This window comes from Erinaceus europaeus, chromosome 14 (genome assembly GCF_950295315.1).
Source record: "Erinaceus europaeus chromosome 14, mEriEur2.1, whole genome shotgun sequence".
Classification (NCBI taxonomy): Eukaryota; Metazoa; Chordata; class Mammalia; order Eulipotyphla; family Erinaceidae; genus Erinaceus; species Erinaceus europaeus.
Window position 1 is genome coordinate 11,667,022 of NC_080175.1, and position 17,057 is coordinate 11,684,078.

A 17,057-nucleotide genomic window follows, 5' to 3' on the forward strand; every position below is an offset into this window, starting at 1 on the left:
TCATGCTTGATTAGCAAGACATAATAGCTTGCTGAGTTGCTCCCCCCACCCTTTGTCTTGGGCTAGAAGCCTTTAAAATGTGGAAATAATAAGTTACTCGGGCTTCCAAAATGGGCTTGAAGAGTCACATTTTTATAGAAGGACTTTGCATAAGTAGGTAAGTCACCAGAGGGGTTCGGATTGTTATAGGATTATGAGTTTACAACCAGCTAGCCAGACCCAGGTCCACATTCCCAGGCTGTGCCCCCACCTGCAGCTCAGGAACCCTCACAAGCCCTGCACTCTCAGTGTGACAGTGTCCCAACTGTGGCTGAGACTGTGCTCAAATAATTGGCCCTCATTTTGAAGCATGTGCTCTGGTTCAGTGGAGGATTTGAAAGGCACTCCAGTTTATGGGCAGTTCTTTGATTCAGATACCCAAGTGCTGCCTGTCATTCAAGTAGTTCCTAACACTTTTTCCTACCTTAGGCTCAGGTGAGACTGCAGGGCCTCAGTGCTACAGTCTTGAAGGTAGGAGGGGGTCAGGTCCCACCAGCACCCCTCTCTTGCTGAGAGGCTGTATTAATGTACTATATAAGCAGATAATTTTTTAAATATTTTATTTATTTACTTATTGGATAGAGACAGAGAACTTGATAGGGAAAGGAGAGATAGAGAGGGAAAGAGGAAAGAGACTCCTGCTGGCCCCATAAGAAGAGGATTTCTGTGTTTGGATGCTAAATGTTTCTGTGGTTTAGAGAGGTGTTAACAAGATCCTCTCTTGTTAAATGCCTTCTAGGCATTTTCCCTGAACATATGTGCCAGCCTAGCTCCACATAACTGTGTTTATTCAGCTCATCCAGTTATGTCACCTAAAACAGCCATCAAGAGATGAGCTGGGGGTAGGGGAGCACAGCTGTAGTGATATTAGTAAGACTTTGGGGCAATAAAGACACTTATGTTCCACTTCATTCATACCATACATAGCTGGGTCCCTTTCTCTTCCCACGTGGTTGAACCCTGTCACCCTCAAATAGAAGGGGAAATGCAAGTCTGCCTAACTGTAGGCCTATTATCCTACACACAGTTGAACTCTTAGTGATGAATGAGTATCAGAAATCTTCCTATACAGAACCAGAGGCTGAAGCTAGCCTGTTGGTGGAATTCAAATGCTAGTACCATTGCCCGCAATGTATTAAATGATTGGAATAAGGTTTCCAAAGTGACTACGTCAAGCTAGTGGATATCACAGATGATGTGTGTATGATGAAAAGTTCTGCATGCAGTTACTCATCAAATAGATTTAGCCCTTGGGAACTTCACAGTCACTGTGCCCTATGAGACAGAAGTGCATGTCTTCTATAGCCAGACCACAGAGAAAACTTGAAGGCATCATATGCTCTAGATTAGAAATTAGGCTGCCTTCTCAACCCATGTTAGTGAAATTCTTAGTGATGCAAAGGCCCTTAGGGAGGGTTTATTCTGTTTTTGGTGGACTATGGCCTAGAAAGAAAGAAAAGACAGCAGAATTATCATGTCCAGAGGTGGGGCTATGGAGCAGCAGCAGCTGTGTTTCTCTCCTCTCCTCTCCCGGGTCAACTAAGAATACTAAAGGAGATCACCTGGGACCACAACAATACAGGACTACAACAACTGACTTCAGGAACCCACCAAATCATCAGTGAGTGCAAACACTTGTGGCCCATGGACATAGAGGAGCCTAGGGAGAGATTAAGTGGCTGGTAACAGTCCTGCAGTTTGTCAGTTGAGACACCACCTCCAGTCTGTTTTACGAACAAGAGGACAGCTGAAGGGAGGAGAGGACTTCCATGAGACTCACCAAATGCAACTGTGAGTCTCCACTGCTATTGCCCTCAGAAGCTGGAGAAGCGGCAGGGAGGCCCTGTGCTAACACTAGGGGACAGAGAACTAACAAGGAAACTCAGGAGAAAATCTATACCTCGGTGACCTAGCAGTGGGGCTGTGAAAGTCTCTTTGCATAACCACTGGATTATCTCTGCCCCACCCCTGCTTTATCTCTTGGTCAGGAGTCAGTGATTAAGCTAAGAAGCCTACTTATAGTTTAAAAGCCCTCAGGCTCCCATAGCCTACAGGGAAGAAAAAGAACAAAAGAGGCTTTTAAGCCACTGTGCTCCAATTCAGGGATTAAAATACTATTGAAACAACTGTCAACTTCCACAACTGTGAACCCTTTAATTACCTTACTTAGGCACAAGTCAATCCAGGCAAGAGTGATCAGTAATTTGAAAAGTACTGAGAGGGACCTCATAACATACTATATAAAATGGTTAAACCAACAAGAAGAAATGTTGGAGAAATGAACCAGGACAAGAGTCCACCTAAAAGTCCCACAAAGGCTGAAGCACAAAATAATGAGGTCAACATCAGAACACTATTTAAGGAAATAATCACAGGAGTAGAGAGTTTGAAAGAATTGTCATCAGAAATGCAGAAACAACTAATGGGACTCTGGAAGAAAACACTAATTATCTCAAGGTTGTTAGCTGAATGCTGAAATAGTTGAGCTAAGAACACAACTAGCTGAACAAACTAAAACAGTATCAGAACAGGGTAACAAAGTAGATGAATTCCAGAAAACAGTAGAGGGGAGAGAGAATAGAATAAATGAGGCTGAAGACAGAATTAGCAAGATCGAGGACGAATTAGAGACAACTAAAAAAGAAGTAAGAGATCTCAAAAGAGATTAAGAGATACTGAACATAACAACAGAGACCTATGAGATGACTTCAAAAGAAATAATATACGTATTATTGGCTTACCTGAGGAAGAAAGAGAGGGAGGGGAAGAAAGAATTCTTCAGGACATAATAGCTGAAAACTTCTAAAGACATAAAGATTCAAGAAGCCCAGAGGTTCCCAAACAAACTTAACCCAGACTTAAAGACACCATGACACATCATATTTAGAATGGAAAGGAAAAAGGATAAAGAAAGGATCCTGAGGCTGCATGAGAAAAATAAAGAGTTACCTACAGAGGAAAACCCATAAGATTAGGAGCAGACTTCTCCACACAAACACTACAGGCAAGAAGAGAATGGCAAGATATCTATAGAGTGCTCAATGAGGCTTTCAACCAAAACTACTATATCCTGCTAGACTGTCATTCAGACTAGATGGAGACATCAAAAACTTCTCAGACAAGCAAGAGTTAAAAGAATCAACTATCACCAAGCCTGCCCGAAATAAGTTCTGAAAAGTCTATAAACAGTCAGACCACCATAAATAGGCCATCTATTAGAACACTCTAAAACTCTACAAGATTGTCATTAAAATACCTTCAATCTTTGATATCAATAAATGTCAATGCCCTGAATTCACCTATTATTAAAAGGCACAGAGTAGGAAGATGTAGGAAAATGGATCAGAAAACACAACCCAACAATATGAAACCCACCTAACTCAACAAGGCAAACACAGACTCAAAGTTAAAAGATGGAAAACTATCATACAGGCCAAAGGCCCACAAAAAGGGCAGTAACAGCTATTCTCATATCAGACATGATAGACCTTAAATAAAATGTAAAAAGATAGGGATGGACACTACTTAATGCTCAGTAGATCAGTCAACCAAAAGTACTTAATTATTAACATCTATGTACCCAATGAGAAGCCATCTAAATACATCAAACATCTACTGAAAGAGCTACAGCAATATATTAACAGCAACACAGTCATAGTAAGGGACTCTCTTAAATTGACAGGTCATCCAGGCATAAAATCAATAAAGACATGAGGGAGCTAAATAAGGAGATAGATAAACTAGAACTATTGGACATTTTCAGAGTCATTCATCCCAAGAAACTGGAATACACATTTTACTCAAGTCCACATAGGTCATTCTCAAGGCCACAAAGAGAGCATCAGCAAATTCAAGAGCATTGAAATCATCCCAAGCACATTCTCAGATCACGGTGGAATTAAACTAACACTTAACAATCAACAAAAGATTAGTAATAGTCCCCAAAATGTGGAAGCTCAACAGTACACTACTTAACAACTACTGGGTCAAAGAGGAAAATAAAGGAAGAAATCAAATTGTTTCAAGAGTTCAATGAAAATGAAAACACAAGCTATCAAAATATTTGGGACCTAGCTAAGGCAATATTGAGAGGGAAGTTCAAAGCCACACAAACACATATTAGGAAACAAGAAAAGTTACAAATAAACAGCCTGATTGCACATCTTAAAGACCTAGAAGAAGAAGAACAAAGGAACCCTAAAGCAACCAGAAGGACAGAAATCACTAAAGTTAGGGCAGAAATCAATAACATTGAAAATAAGAAAACCATACAAAAGATCAACGAAAGTAAATGTTGGTTTTTTGAAAGAGTGAACAAAATCGACAAACCTTTAGCCAGACTCACGAAACAAAAAAGGGAGAAGACCCAAATAAATTGGATCATAAATGAAAGAGGAGATATTACAAGAGACATTGCAGAAATTCAACATATCATGTGAGGCTTCTATGAACAACTATATGCCACCAAGCTAGAGAACCTGGAAGAAATGGATGAGTTCCTAGATACCTACAAACTTCCAAAATTAAGTAAAGAGGAACTAGATAAAATGAACAGGCCCACCACAGCTAATGAAATTGAAAACAGTTATCAAAAATCTTCCCAAAAATAAAAGTCCTGGACCAGATGGTTTTACAAATGAATTCTACAAAACCTTCAAAGAAAAACTAATACCTCTACTTTTAAAAGTCTTCCAGAAGATTGAAGACATTGGAATACTCCCTTCCATCTTCTATGAAGCCAACTTTGATACTGAAAGCAGACAGGGACACAACCAAAAAAGAAAACTACAGACCAATATCTCTGATGAACATAGATGCTAAAAGATGGAACAAAATCCTAGCCAACTGGATACAGCAGTATATTAAAAGGATTGTTCATCATGACCAAGTGGGGTTTATCCCAAACATGCAAGGTTGGTTTAATATATATAAATCAATCAATGTGATCCACCACATCAACAAAAGCAAGACCAAAAACCACATGGTCATATCAATAGATGGAGAGAAAGCCTTTGACAAAATACAACACCCCTTTATGATCAAAGCACTACAAAAAAATGGGAATAGATGGAAAATTCCTCAAGATACTGGAGTTTATATGTAGCAAACCTACAGCCAACATCATACTCAATGGTGAAAAACTGGAAACATTGCCCCTCAGATCAGGTACTAGACAGGGCTGCCCACTATTACCATTACTATTCAACATAGTGTTGGAAGTTCTTGCCATAGCAATCAGGCAGGAGCAAGGAATTCAAGGCATACAGATTGGAAGAGAAGAAGCCAAACTCTCCCTATTTGCAGATGACATGATAGTATACATAGAAAAACCTAAGGAATCAAACAAGAAGCTTTTTGAAATCATCAGGCCATATAGTAAGGTGTCAGGCTACAAAATTAACATCCAAAAGTCAGTGGCAGTCCTGTGTGCAAACAATAAGGTAGAAGAAGTTGAAATCCAGAAATCAGTTCCTTTTACTGTAGTAACAAAAACAATAAAATACGTGGAATAAACGTAACCAAAAAAGTGAAAGACTTGTATATTGAAAATTATGAGTCACTACTCAAGGAAATTGAAAAAGACACAAAGAAGTGGAAAGATATTCCATGTTCATGGGTTGGAAGAATTAACATCATCAAAATGAATATACTTCCCAGAGCCATATACAAATTTAATGCTATCCCCATCAAGATCCCAACCACATTTTTAGGAGAAAAGAACAAATGCTACAAATGTTTATCTGGAACCAGAAAAGACCTAGAATTGCCAAAACAATCTTGGGAAGAAAGAACAGAACTGGAGGCATCACATTCCCAGATCTCAAATTGTACTATAGGGCCATTGTCATCAAAATTGCTTGGTACTGGAACATGAATAGACACACTGACCAGTAGAATAGAATTGAGAGCCCAGAAGTGAGCCCCCACACCTATGGACATCTAATCTTTGACAAAGGTGCCCAGACTATGAAATGGGGAAAGCAGAGTCTCTTCAACAAATGGTGTTGAAAAAAATGGATTAAAACATGCAGAGGAATGAAACTGAACCACTATATTTCACAAAATACAAAAGTTAATTCCAAGTGTATTAAGGACTTGGATGTCAGACCAGAAACTGTCAGATACTTAGAGGAAAATATTGGCAGAACTCTTTTCTGCATAAATTTTAAAGACATCTTCAATGAAACAAATCTAGTTACAAAGAAGACTAAGGCAAACATAAACCTAAGAGACTATATCAAATTAAAAAGCTTCTGTACAGCAAAAGAAACCACTACCCAAACCAAAAGACCTCTCGCAGAATGGGAGAATATCTTTACATGTCATATGTCAGACAAGAGGCTAATAACCAGAATATATAAAGAGCTTGCCAAACTCAACCACAAGAAAACAAATAACCCCATCCTAAAATGGGGAGAGGACATGGACAGAAGTGATCCAAAAGGCTGAGAAACACATGAAAAATGCTCCAAGTCTTTGATTGTCAGAGAAATGCAAATCAAGACAACAATGAGATATCACTTCACTCCTGTGAGAATGTCATACATCAGAAAAGGTAACAGCAGCAAATGCTGGAGAGGGTGTGGGGTCAAAGGAACCCTCCTGCACTGCTGGTGGGAATGTAAATTGGTCCAGCCTCTGTAGAGAATAGTCTGGAGAAGTCTCAGAAGGCTAGAAATGGACCTTAACCTATGATCCTGCAATTCCTCTCCTGGGGCTATATCCTAAGGAACCCAACATATCCATCCAAAAAGATCTGTGTACACATATGTTCTTAGCAGCACAATTTGTAATAGCCAAAACCTGGAAGCAACCCAGATGTCCAACAATATATGAGTGGCTGAGCAAGCTGTGGTATATCTACACAATGAAATACTACTCAGCTATAAAAAATGTTGATTTCACCATTTTCAGCCAATCTTGGATGGACCTTGAAAAATTCATGTTAAGGGAAATATGTCAGAAATATAAGGATGGATATTGGATGATTTCACTCTCAGAAGTTGAAAAAAAAAAAGATCAGAAGAGAAAACACAAGTAGAACCTGAACTGGAATTGGTGTATTGCACCAAAGTAAAAGACTCTGGGGTTGGTGGGGGCGTGGGTGGGAGAATACAGGTCTAAGGAGGTCCTCTGTTAAGAGGAGCTAGAGGGGGTTGTATTGTTATATGGAAAACTGAGAAATGTTATGCATGTACAAAGTATTGTATTTACTGTTGAATGTTAAACATTAATTCCCCAATAAAGATATTTTAAAAAGTAAAAGAAAAAAAGTCAGCATATGATGTTTTAAGGCCATTTTGATGTCTGGGCAGAATTCTAGTCCTGAAGAGAAATAAAACATGTCAAATTCTACCCATTATTCTCTGGAGGTAATGATGCAGTGGGCCAGACTTATTATTAATATAGAGGAAAAGTAGGCTTTTGAGTAAGATTCAGTTCCTCTTCCCATTTCCCCTCACATCCTCTTAGACATAACATTTAGTGACCTTTGAACAGCCTGGGGATGCTTCACAGTGTCTTATTCTTGATGCCTTCTTAAAGGTTTCTATTTCATATTCACAGCTGGCATATGCAAATACAGGTAAGGATTATGATGCCTCCCAAGTAGCATTATGGTCAATAAATTACTTCTTGGGTGTACCCGCTGCCATTTCAGTCCATTGAGTCTTTAGTGAGTGAGGAATATTTCCCTAAGATAGGCAGCCTGCCAGTGTATTGCACACAGAGGTAGGTGGTTAAGTCCTGCTGGACTGCTGGATTCAGGTGTGATTCTTACTGTAAGATTTATTTATGCATTTTTTTGTTCTGGTATGAGTGAGAAACAGCACTACTCTGGCATATCTGGGAATCTTGCCTAGGTCCTCATGCATGTCACTTCTGCTGAGCTCCTTTAACCAGCGTTATCTTTGGGGGCAAATGAGCCCCTGTCTTTCCTTCCACCACACACCTGCTTTGAGATGGGTTACAGGAAAGATTCTGTGTGTGTATTTGTGGTTGAGTAGACATGAAGTCTCAAGCATGACAGAAAGCACACTTGTTTTTTTGCCTTCAGTCACTAGGGCTGAGTGCCAGCACTATGGACCCACTGCTCTTAGTGGATTTTTTTCCCCCTTTTTATTCCATAGGATAAAGAGAAATTGAGAGGGAAGGGAGAGATAGAGAGGGAGAAAGAAAATACACCTGCAGACCTGCTTCACCTCTCTGAAATGCCCCCCCACCCCCGCATGTGGGGAGCGGGGGCTCAAGCCAGGTTCCTTGCATGGGTCCTTGTGCATAGTGCTATGTGTGCTTAACTGGGTACCGGGTGTGCCACACACTGCCTGACCTCTAGGAAAAGATTATTATTATTATTATTTTTTTTTGCCCTCCAGGGTTATCACTGGGGCTCCGTGCCTGTGCTACAAATCCCCTGTTCCTGGAGGCTGTTTTTTTCCATTTTGTTGCTCTTGTTGTTACTATTGTTGTTGGGTAGGACAGAGAGAAATTGAGAGAAGTGAGGAAGAGAAATATAAACTCCTGCAGATCTGCTTCACTGCTTGTGAAGCAACCCACCCCCTGCCTTGTGGGAGCTGGAAGATCGAACTGGGATCCTAGGCTGGTCTTTGCACTTTGCGCCATGTGCTTTTAACCTGCTGCGCAATTGCCCTGAAAGGACACGTTTTCATTCAAGGGTTTTGGACATAGGTCCTGAGTCTACATGTAAATCACTGTATGAACTTGGGTAAGTAAGTCCTTTGCCTTCTCTGCCCTCTGCTTGCTTTCTTTTATCAAACGAAAGGGTTGTTGGGAGTCGGGCGGTAGCGCAGCGGGTTAAGCACACATGGCGCAATGCCCAAGACCTGCGTAAGGTTCCCAGTTGAGCCCCTGGCCCCCCACCTGCAGGGGAGTCGCTTCACAGGCGGTGAAGCAGGTCTGCAGGTGTCTGTCTTTCTCTTCCCCTCTCTGTATTCCCCTCCTCTCTCCATTTCTCTCTGACCTATCCAACAATGACGACATCAACAACAATAATAACTACAACAACAATGGAAACGACAAGGGCAACAAAAAGGAAATAAATAAATTTTAAAAAAACATGAGAGGGTTGTCCTTGGTCAGCACTTTTCATTGTAATTGTTTAACCAGCAGAACCTTTTCTTGAATTGAATTCTTGGGTGGGAACCTGAAGGTTCCTTCAGGTCATATTAACGTATATTCATTTTTGAGAAAGAGCTCAATGTTGACTGGAGAAACAAATAAGCAAGTGAATTAAACAAATGAAAAGACAAGCAAGCTCTGGGGAGGTCTAGCTCTAGGCAGGGTGTCTCACTCAGTGACTAGGTTTCATTCCTGAAATCAGATTGATAAATCTGTCAATAATTGAGGAGCCATCTCTCACCAACCATATTTCAGACATAGAATACTTCTTTAGAAAGTTTAATAGCACCTTTGCATCATTCATAACGTTTTAATATGCTTGTGAATGTCTTGTTCGGTAGTGTGCTATGCTACAATTAAAAATAGAGGGCATTTGTGTAGTGGGGTTCATAATAAAGTGCAAATATACATAGAGAGAAAATGCTAATCTAGGGCACACTAAGGGACCATAGGAACAAGACTGAAGCAGAACGGTGATGCAAGAGGAGATGCTTGAAGTTGAACTGCTGTGCTGCCTTTTCCTGTGGCCAGAGCTCTCACACCTCAACACTGTACCTACTCATCAGGTAGCTGGTATAACTCTGAGCAGTCAGTAAGAAAGTAGGTCACTAAATAAGGACCTGGTTGGTGACTAATACATGGAGATTTTTGTTGTTGTTGTTGTTGTTGCAGCACGTTTACTTCAAAGGCACTTATCAAAATTTGTCTGGGGCCATGCTACGCTAGCTTCACGGGTGGGAGAGAGAGATGACCAGGGACTCATGGCTGAGTGGTACGCAGTACAGCCTTTATTCATGTGGAACGCAGTGCAATCTAAGCTACCTCTAATCACAATCCTGTCCTTATTTCTCCTGAGGCAGAAGTGTCAGGTCCGAATAGGATGTACGTAGGATAGGGGGTGGGGAGAATGAAAAAGTGTGCAAAACACTGAGGATTAAACTGATGCCCTGGAGGCAGGGCGGTGCTTAGTTAACAGTGGTTATGTAAATAGAATACAGTGTTAAGCAGGGGGGATTATACCAATGAAACAGAAGGGGGTCTTAGAAGCAGAATTTAGAAGCAGACCAACAGGGCCAGGCAGTAGCACAGTGTGTTAAGCCTACATGGTGCGAAGCGCAAGGACTGGTGTAAGGATACCAGTTTGAGCCCCCAGCTCCCCACCTACAGGGCGTCGCTTCACAGGCAGTGAAGCAAGTCTGCAGGTGTCTTATCTTTCTCTGTCTTCCCCTCCTTTCTAGATTTCTCTCTGTCCTATCCAATAACAATGACCACAATGGCAACAACAATAACAAGGGCAACAAGAAGGGCTACAAAATGGAAAAAATGGCCTCCGGGAACCATGGATTTATAGTGCAGGTCCTGAACCCCAGCAATAATACTGGAGGCAAAATAATAGTAATAATAAAACTTATCCTTCAGAAATATAAATGACTTTTTCTATAGTGTTGTCCCAAATAATTATGAGCCATGATAATGGTTGAGATTTTGAAAGGGAACAAATATATGTAAAAACATACTGAACCAAGCATATCAAATTTTTAAAGACTTTTAAAAAAATGTAATCTATTTCAATAAATTTTAAATTGGTCACACATTAACATGGCAATATATTAGACTCAGTGACATGTGTTATTTAAATGAACTTTACCTGTCATCTCTTTATGTGAGTTCATAATTGTGGAGTTCTTGGATGTTGTTCCTATATATCTCTTTTTAAATTTTTTTTATACTTTATTTATTTATTTTCCCTTTTGTTGCCCTTGTTGTTTTATTGTTGTAGTTATTATTGTTGTTGTTGTTATTGATGTCATCATTGTTAGATAGGGCAGAGAGAAATGGAGAGAGGAGGGGAAGACAGAGAGGGGGAGAGAAAGACACCTGTAGACCTCCTTCACAGCCTGTGAATCGACTCCCCTGCAGGTGGGGATCTGGGGGCTCGAACCCGGATCCTGATGCCGGTCCTTGCACTTCGTGCCACCTGTGCTTAACTCACTGCGCTACCACCCGACTCCAGCTCCTGCATTTCTTGTTAATTGGTGGGTCATCAGTGATTTCACATCCCATGTTGCATGTGAGTGACTTTGTGCATATGTGTTTGTCTCTTTCCAGGCACAGAAGCTAAAATCCAACATGTCGGGAAGCACACACCTCTGTCTTTCTGATGTAAGTTCTATTTTTTGATCTCCCTATGTTTCTAGAGGTAAAGACTGTGTTTGTCGGAAAAGGTATGTTGCAAACAGTTCAAAAAAGAAGTAAGAATTCATTTTCGGCAGAAGTATATGAGACCATCCCTGTTCCTCTGCCCTTTGAGCAAGGGGACATGAGAAGATCCTGGTATACAAATTCAGAGATAAATGTCAGGTAGAACTTAAAGCTAAGAGTTAAGCTAGTGGACTAGAATCCTTATCTGACAACTAGATCCAGCTACAAATGCCAGGAGACTATGGTCAGAGTCCAATAAAATCATCTGGCAGAGTAGATACAGGATAACTTTGCTTCCCAGGATCCTCTGGCAGCCTCTGATCATTGTATTTGACCTCCACAGCAAAACAGAGTCGGGAACTATGTCCTTCTTCCATAGGCCATTCACAGCTCATTGTGATGGAGTGTGGCATTGTGGGATTGAGACAGTGTTGGGGATGGAAGTGGAAGCATTGCTCATGGAAAGGGTATCTGTGCTGACTGGGAATCCAAAAGCCTGGATTTGGGCTTGAATTGTCTAACCACTGAGCAGCACAGAGTCTCCTTCACCTATAAAACCTGGAGTTGAACCGAGTCATGGAGGCCCTGGGGTACTTATGGAGTGGAGGAGTGGGAAAGCAACAATGGGAGGAATACTTCAAGTGTTTTTCCCAAGAGAAGTTTTATTTATTTATTTATTTATTTATTTATTTATTTATTTATTTATTTATTTATACCTGAGCTCTGCTCAGCTCTGGCTTCTACTAGTACTAGAGACTGAATGTAAAACTCTGGAAACTCAGGTATGAGAGCCTCTTTGCAAAACCAGTATGTTATTAATAGCCCCCCCACACACACACACACACAAAAGAATTTTAACAACCCATAATAAAGAAACTGTATTATGCCTTGGTCAGACAGTTTATTAAAAGCATTGAACTCTCATCAGATTCTGATCCTTCACCTAAAACTGTAAGTTAGTGAATCAGAGTCTCAGTGGTAAACTCTTGGCCAGTTTTGGTGAGCAATACAACCATCTGGGGCTTAGGGTGGTAGAGAGAAAGAGTACAGTTAAAATACTGTCATAGAATGGCTTCATGTGTGATGATGAAATCCTTCTTTCTTACAGCACGATTATGAAAAGGATGGTCTCGCTGGTGCTTCCAGCCACATAACCACAAAATCAATGGCTGCCCCTCCGAGCTGCAGGCTGAGCCCACTGCTGGTTCTGGTGGTGACTGCCCTGTCCACCCTGTTATCTCTATCCTTGGTGGAAACATCGTAGCTGCATTAAAAATATATATAACATACGGACCTGTAAAAACACACAAACCAAGTTATCTGTTTCCTGTCCTCTTGTATATCTGAAATTCCAGTTTTAGGAGCTCAGTTGAGGCACTGCTACAACAGTTTTATCCAACTGGAACTTTATGCTTATCTTTTTTTGTTTTGTTTTGTTATGTTTCCTTTTTATTTCAAGAAAGCTTCTTGTGATCCTTAGGGCTTCTGTGGGATAACCAGAGCTACATTCCAAACTCACAAGAAGGCTTCAGGGCATGCTGAATTGAAAAGGGACCAGGTGGTGAATCTCTTTGCAGAGAAAACTGGGACCATGTTTTTCATGACGATGGTGGTGATTTCAACCATTTCATTCTGACCTTTACCCAGCTAGAAAAAGAGTTAGTCTTTCTAACGAATCTTCCATGGCTCCTGGGATAGCTTTGATTGTTGGTAACATAACTTCAGTCTGTGATGAGTATCAAGTGGAGATCCTCACGGAGAGGATCCAGGTGGACTTAATGTAAACAAGCTCATACCAGTGCCCTTCTCTCTTCCTCTCTCTGTACTAGCCTTCTTCAAGTTTCTGTACATGTCTGTGTAGTGTAAACAGTTTTGCACTCTCCTACCAAACAGAAAATCCCCGTCACCACAAGTGTCCATCTTCTAGCCCCAAGTAGAGACCAAGAGTGAGCAAAAAGCTCACAGGAGTCTAAGCACTAAACAACAGTCCCCTAAAGCCTTACCTGAGTGAGAAGCCCTGCAATTAACAAGTCAAGCTTAGTTGGAGCCTTGCTCTAATACTCTTTACATGTATGAGGTTATATGTAGAAAACAAAAATTTCCTACTAAATGGTTTCCACTATTGGCTTTCTATATTTTGAATGTAATGATCTTGTCTTCATTTTTTACTGATGGTTTAATACAAAATCCCTGGAGCTTATTCCTCCCCCCCCCCATAAAGTAGTGTGAGCTCCAATACTCATGTTCATGCACCCAGCTCTTCAAAAGCAGACTCTGAGGAGCCTCCAACTGTGAAAGGAGGCTCTGCATCGTATTACTGTGGACAGGCAGGAGGAAACAGAGACCCCAGACGTTGTCTTATCTGTCATTCAGATGCAAGCACGCGGACCTGAGAGGACACTGGCGGGCACCTGTAAACATTTTGTGATGTGTGATGGCACCCTGGCTCATTGACATGATTGGTTACCTGGCAAAGGAAAGCTTTGTGTGAGACAGGGACAGGGCATGCTCTGCTCACGTCTGAATCAAATCTTTGGCAGGGGTCTGCATTCTCCTAAGGATAGACTTTATGTATTTACACTGGAGCAGAATGGCTTGACTGCTGTTTGTTTTGAAAGTTGTCATCAGTAGCCCTGAGTAGAGTTTTGCTCAGCTCCTCTGACAGACTGTAACTGCATATATGAAAAAGAAAGCAGATTCCTGGATGAAGAGGCTGCACCATAGGATTGTGGAACTACATTGGTTGACACAGACACACCAAACACAACAGGATTCTGGATCCCCGAGGCATCTGGCTTGATAACTGCATATCATCTCCCATCCTTCTCATCCTCAAATGAACAGATCCTAAAGTGTACTTGTGAAGTCTGGTTGAAATGGCGAGATTCAGAATATCCAGTGACTCCAGTACTGGTAGCTGTGTTTCTCCCAAACATACTGAATAGAGAAGAGGGGATTTCACCTGAATAGAGAGTGCTAGAAATACTAGCTTTCTTCTCCCCCAGCAGCAAGGGGGCTGCAGGAGGAACCAAGGTGCACACTTCATAGTGATTCCCCCTTTTGCCCGCTGATGTTTGCCTTGTAAGAATCAATCAAATTTCTGGGGTGGGAAATCGATTCAATTCAAAACAAAAGCATAGTCTTTTAGCTCTATTGGTGTTTAAAGTACATTTATATCCAAATGTTAATAAACATAAATGTATAAGACCCAGGACTGATTTTTTTTTTTTTAATTTTCACTTCAAAATTCAAGGGAAGTACATCCAACAAATCTGATTAGTGGAAGTTTCCATAAAGACTCTGACTTGACACACAAAATGTGTCGAAATGTTGGGATTCCACTCATCTTTGAAAGCCTATCTTTTACAAAGTATATTTTGTTTTAATTAAGGGATCTCTATGTATCTAGACTGGACTAATTGCATATGGGTCTGATTCTCTGTGATCTGCTGCAGAAAGCTATTGATTTCTTCTGCAGCAAACAGCAACACTAATTAGCTTCAGATGACCAAAGAGGAAATGAGAGTTAGCAGAGCTAACAAGGGTCGTCTTCGTCAAAGAACGCATGGGCAGGCACCTCATAAATGAATCTCTGAAAAGCCTCATCTATCACCAGTGAGATCTCATTTTTCTTGCAGGATAGAAGTATATGCATTAGAGTTTCCAGATCCTCAATCTGGAAATAAATTGCTGATCAAATAAACGGGGAAGGATGCTCTATGACAACATTTTCGAGAGATTCTATGCCAGTCAAGTTCTTCTCTGGCAGGTGTGACTCCTAGTTATTCCGTTTGTTTTCCAGAGTGATCCTGAAACATTACCATTTGTTCAAAGGCTAGAGCAGACAAGAGATGTATGGCCCTTTTGTATCTGACTTTTTGTATTGCTAAAAGCAATATATATATATATATATTTTTCCTTGTCCTTCAGTTCTTACATAGAGGATTTCACCAAATACAGAGCTCATTAGCTGAGGCTTCTCTGTCTTGCAGAGAACATCACACTGTAGTCGGTTTTGACAAAATACAAATGCTAACTTAAGTGCATGTAGATCAGGACTCTTAGAATAAAAAAAAAGAAAAGCCATCTTCTCAAACATGTTAGAAGCACATTCATTCCACCTTGTTGACTGTCTCTGACCAATATGCGTTTGAGGGTCTCTTCTCATGGAGAACATGAAGTACACAGTAAAAGGGAAGATTCAGAAAGCACAGCAGGTACTCCTTCCTCCCCCTTGTCCTCCCCCTCCCTCTCCCCTTTTCTTCCCAGATCTAATTGTTTAAGGCTGCTGGAGAAAAAGTAAGTTGAGAATTACGTGGTTGGTTTTTTCCAATAAGTATAACTAACTATCGAAAGTGTGATGGGTTTCCATCAAGAACTTTTTTTTTTTTGAAAATTTTAGTAGGGGGAATTAATGATTTATAGTAAACAGTAAAGACAGTTGTTGATACATGAGTAAAATTTGTCAATTTCTGCAAGACACTAACTCCTCACCTCCACTTCATCCTCTTTGGTTTTTCTGTTTGTTTGTTTCCTTTTTTGCTTGTTTGTTTTTGCCACCAGGGTTATTGCTGGGGCTCAGTGCTTGCACTATGAATCCACCGCTCCTGGCCATCCCCCCCTTTTTTTTTTTTTCTATTTTTACTTGATAGGACAGAGAGAAACTGAGAGAGAAGGGAAGATGGAGAGAGGGTAGAGAAAGATGGAAACCTACAGACCTGCTTCACCATTTATGAAGCAGTCTCACTGCAGGTGGGGAGTGGGAGCTCAAACCCGGGTCCTTGTGCATGGTGATAATGTGTGCTTAACTGGGTGCTCCACTCTCTGGGGCTCCCTTCACCTCCTCTTGGATGGAATTTGAAGGAATCATGAGATAAGCCAAAAAGAGAAGGGTGACTATGGGATGATCTCACTCATAGAAGCTGAGAAATAAGAAAAGAACATCTAATTTTTTTTTTATTTAAGAAAGGAGACATTAACAAAACCATAGGATAAGAGGGGTGCAGTTCCACACAATTCCCACTACCCGATATTTTTTAGAAGCAGTGTCAGGAGTCTGGCGGTAGCGCAGCAGCAGGTTAAGTTAACACGGCATGAAGTGCAAGGACTGGCATAAGGATCCCTGTTCGAGCCCCCGGCTCCCCACCTGCAGGGGAGTTGCTTTACAGGCGGTGAAGCAGGTCTGCAGGTGTCTTTCTCTCCCCCTCTGTTCTATTCTTCTTCCCATTTCTCTCTGTCCTATCTAACAATGACATCAATAATAACTACAACGACAATAATAATAAAAAAGCAGTGTTGTACTCTATAGGAAAATATGACTTAAGAGGCCATGTTATTCAGGTTCATCAAAGGTAGGGCCAGGCACCCCTCAGAACTATGGTGGCTGAGGTTTGATCTGTATTCAGCTGGTCTACCTCTCACACTGGCTTCGAGGTCGGGTGTCTCCAGCTGCAGCCCGTTTCCCACCTGCCCCTTTGTAGTCTTAAATCAGACACTCCCAAACACTCCATCTGCTGAACAAGGAGTGTGGGAGAGCGGAAGCATTTTCAAGTCAGTGTAAAGTGCTGGGAAAAAGAAATGCAAGAGCATTTGCATTTGGGAGCTGACATAATTAGCAAATTCTTTTCTTAGAGCCTAACACAAATGTACTTCTGTTGTTGTTATTTACAAACTAGTGG

At 41.0% G+C, this 17,057-nt stretch overlaps 1 protein-coding gene across 2 annotated transcripts in view; it reads left to right on the forward strand.

The window, feature by feature from the left end:
* GFRA1 (GDNF family receptor alpha 1) overlaps nucleotides 1–14,586 on the forward strand; it is a 275,166-nt gene extending 260,580 nt beyond the window's left edge. For both annotated transcript variants that reach the window (XM_060171220.1, XM_060171221.1), the window contains exons 9-10: nucleotides 11,287–11,340; nucleotides 12,488–14,586. In XM_060171220.1, the coding sequence (XP_060027203.1) occupies nucleotides 11,287–11,340; nucleotides 12,488–12,643 (210 nt within the window). In that variant the 3' untranslated portion in view covers nucleotides 12,644–14,586. The remainder of the gene's footprint in view (nucleotides 1–11,286; nucleotides 11,341–12,487) is intronic.
* Nucleotides 14,587–17,057: the final 2,471 nt, after the last annotated feature.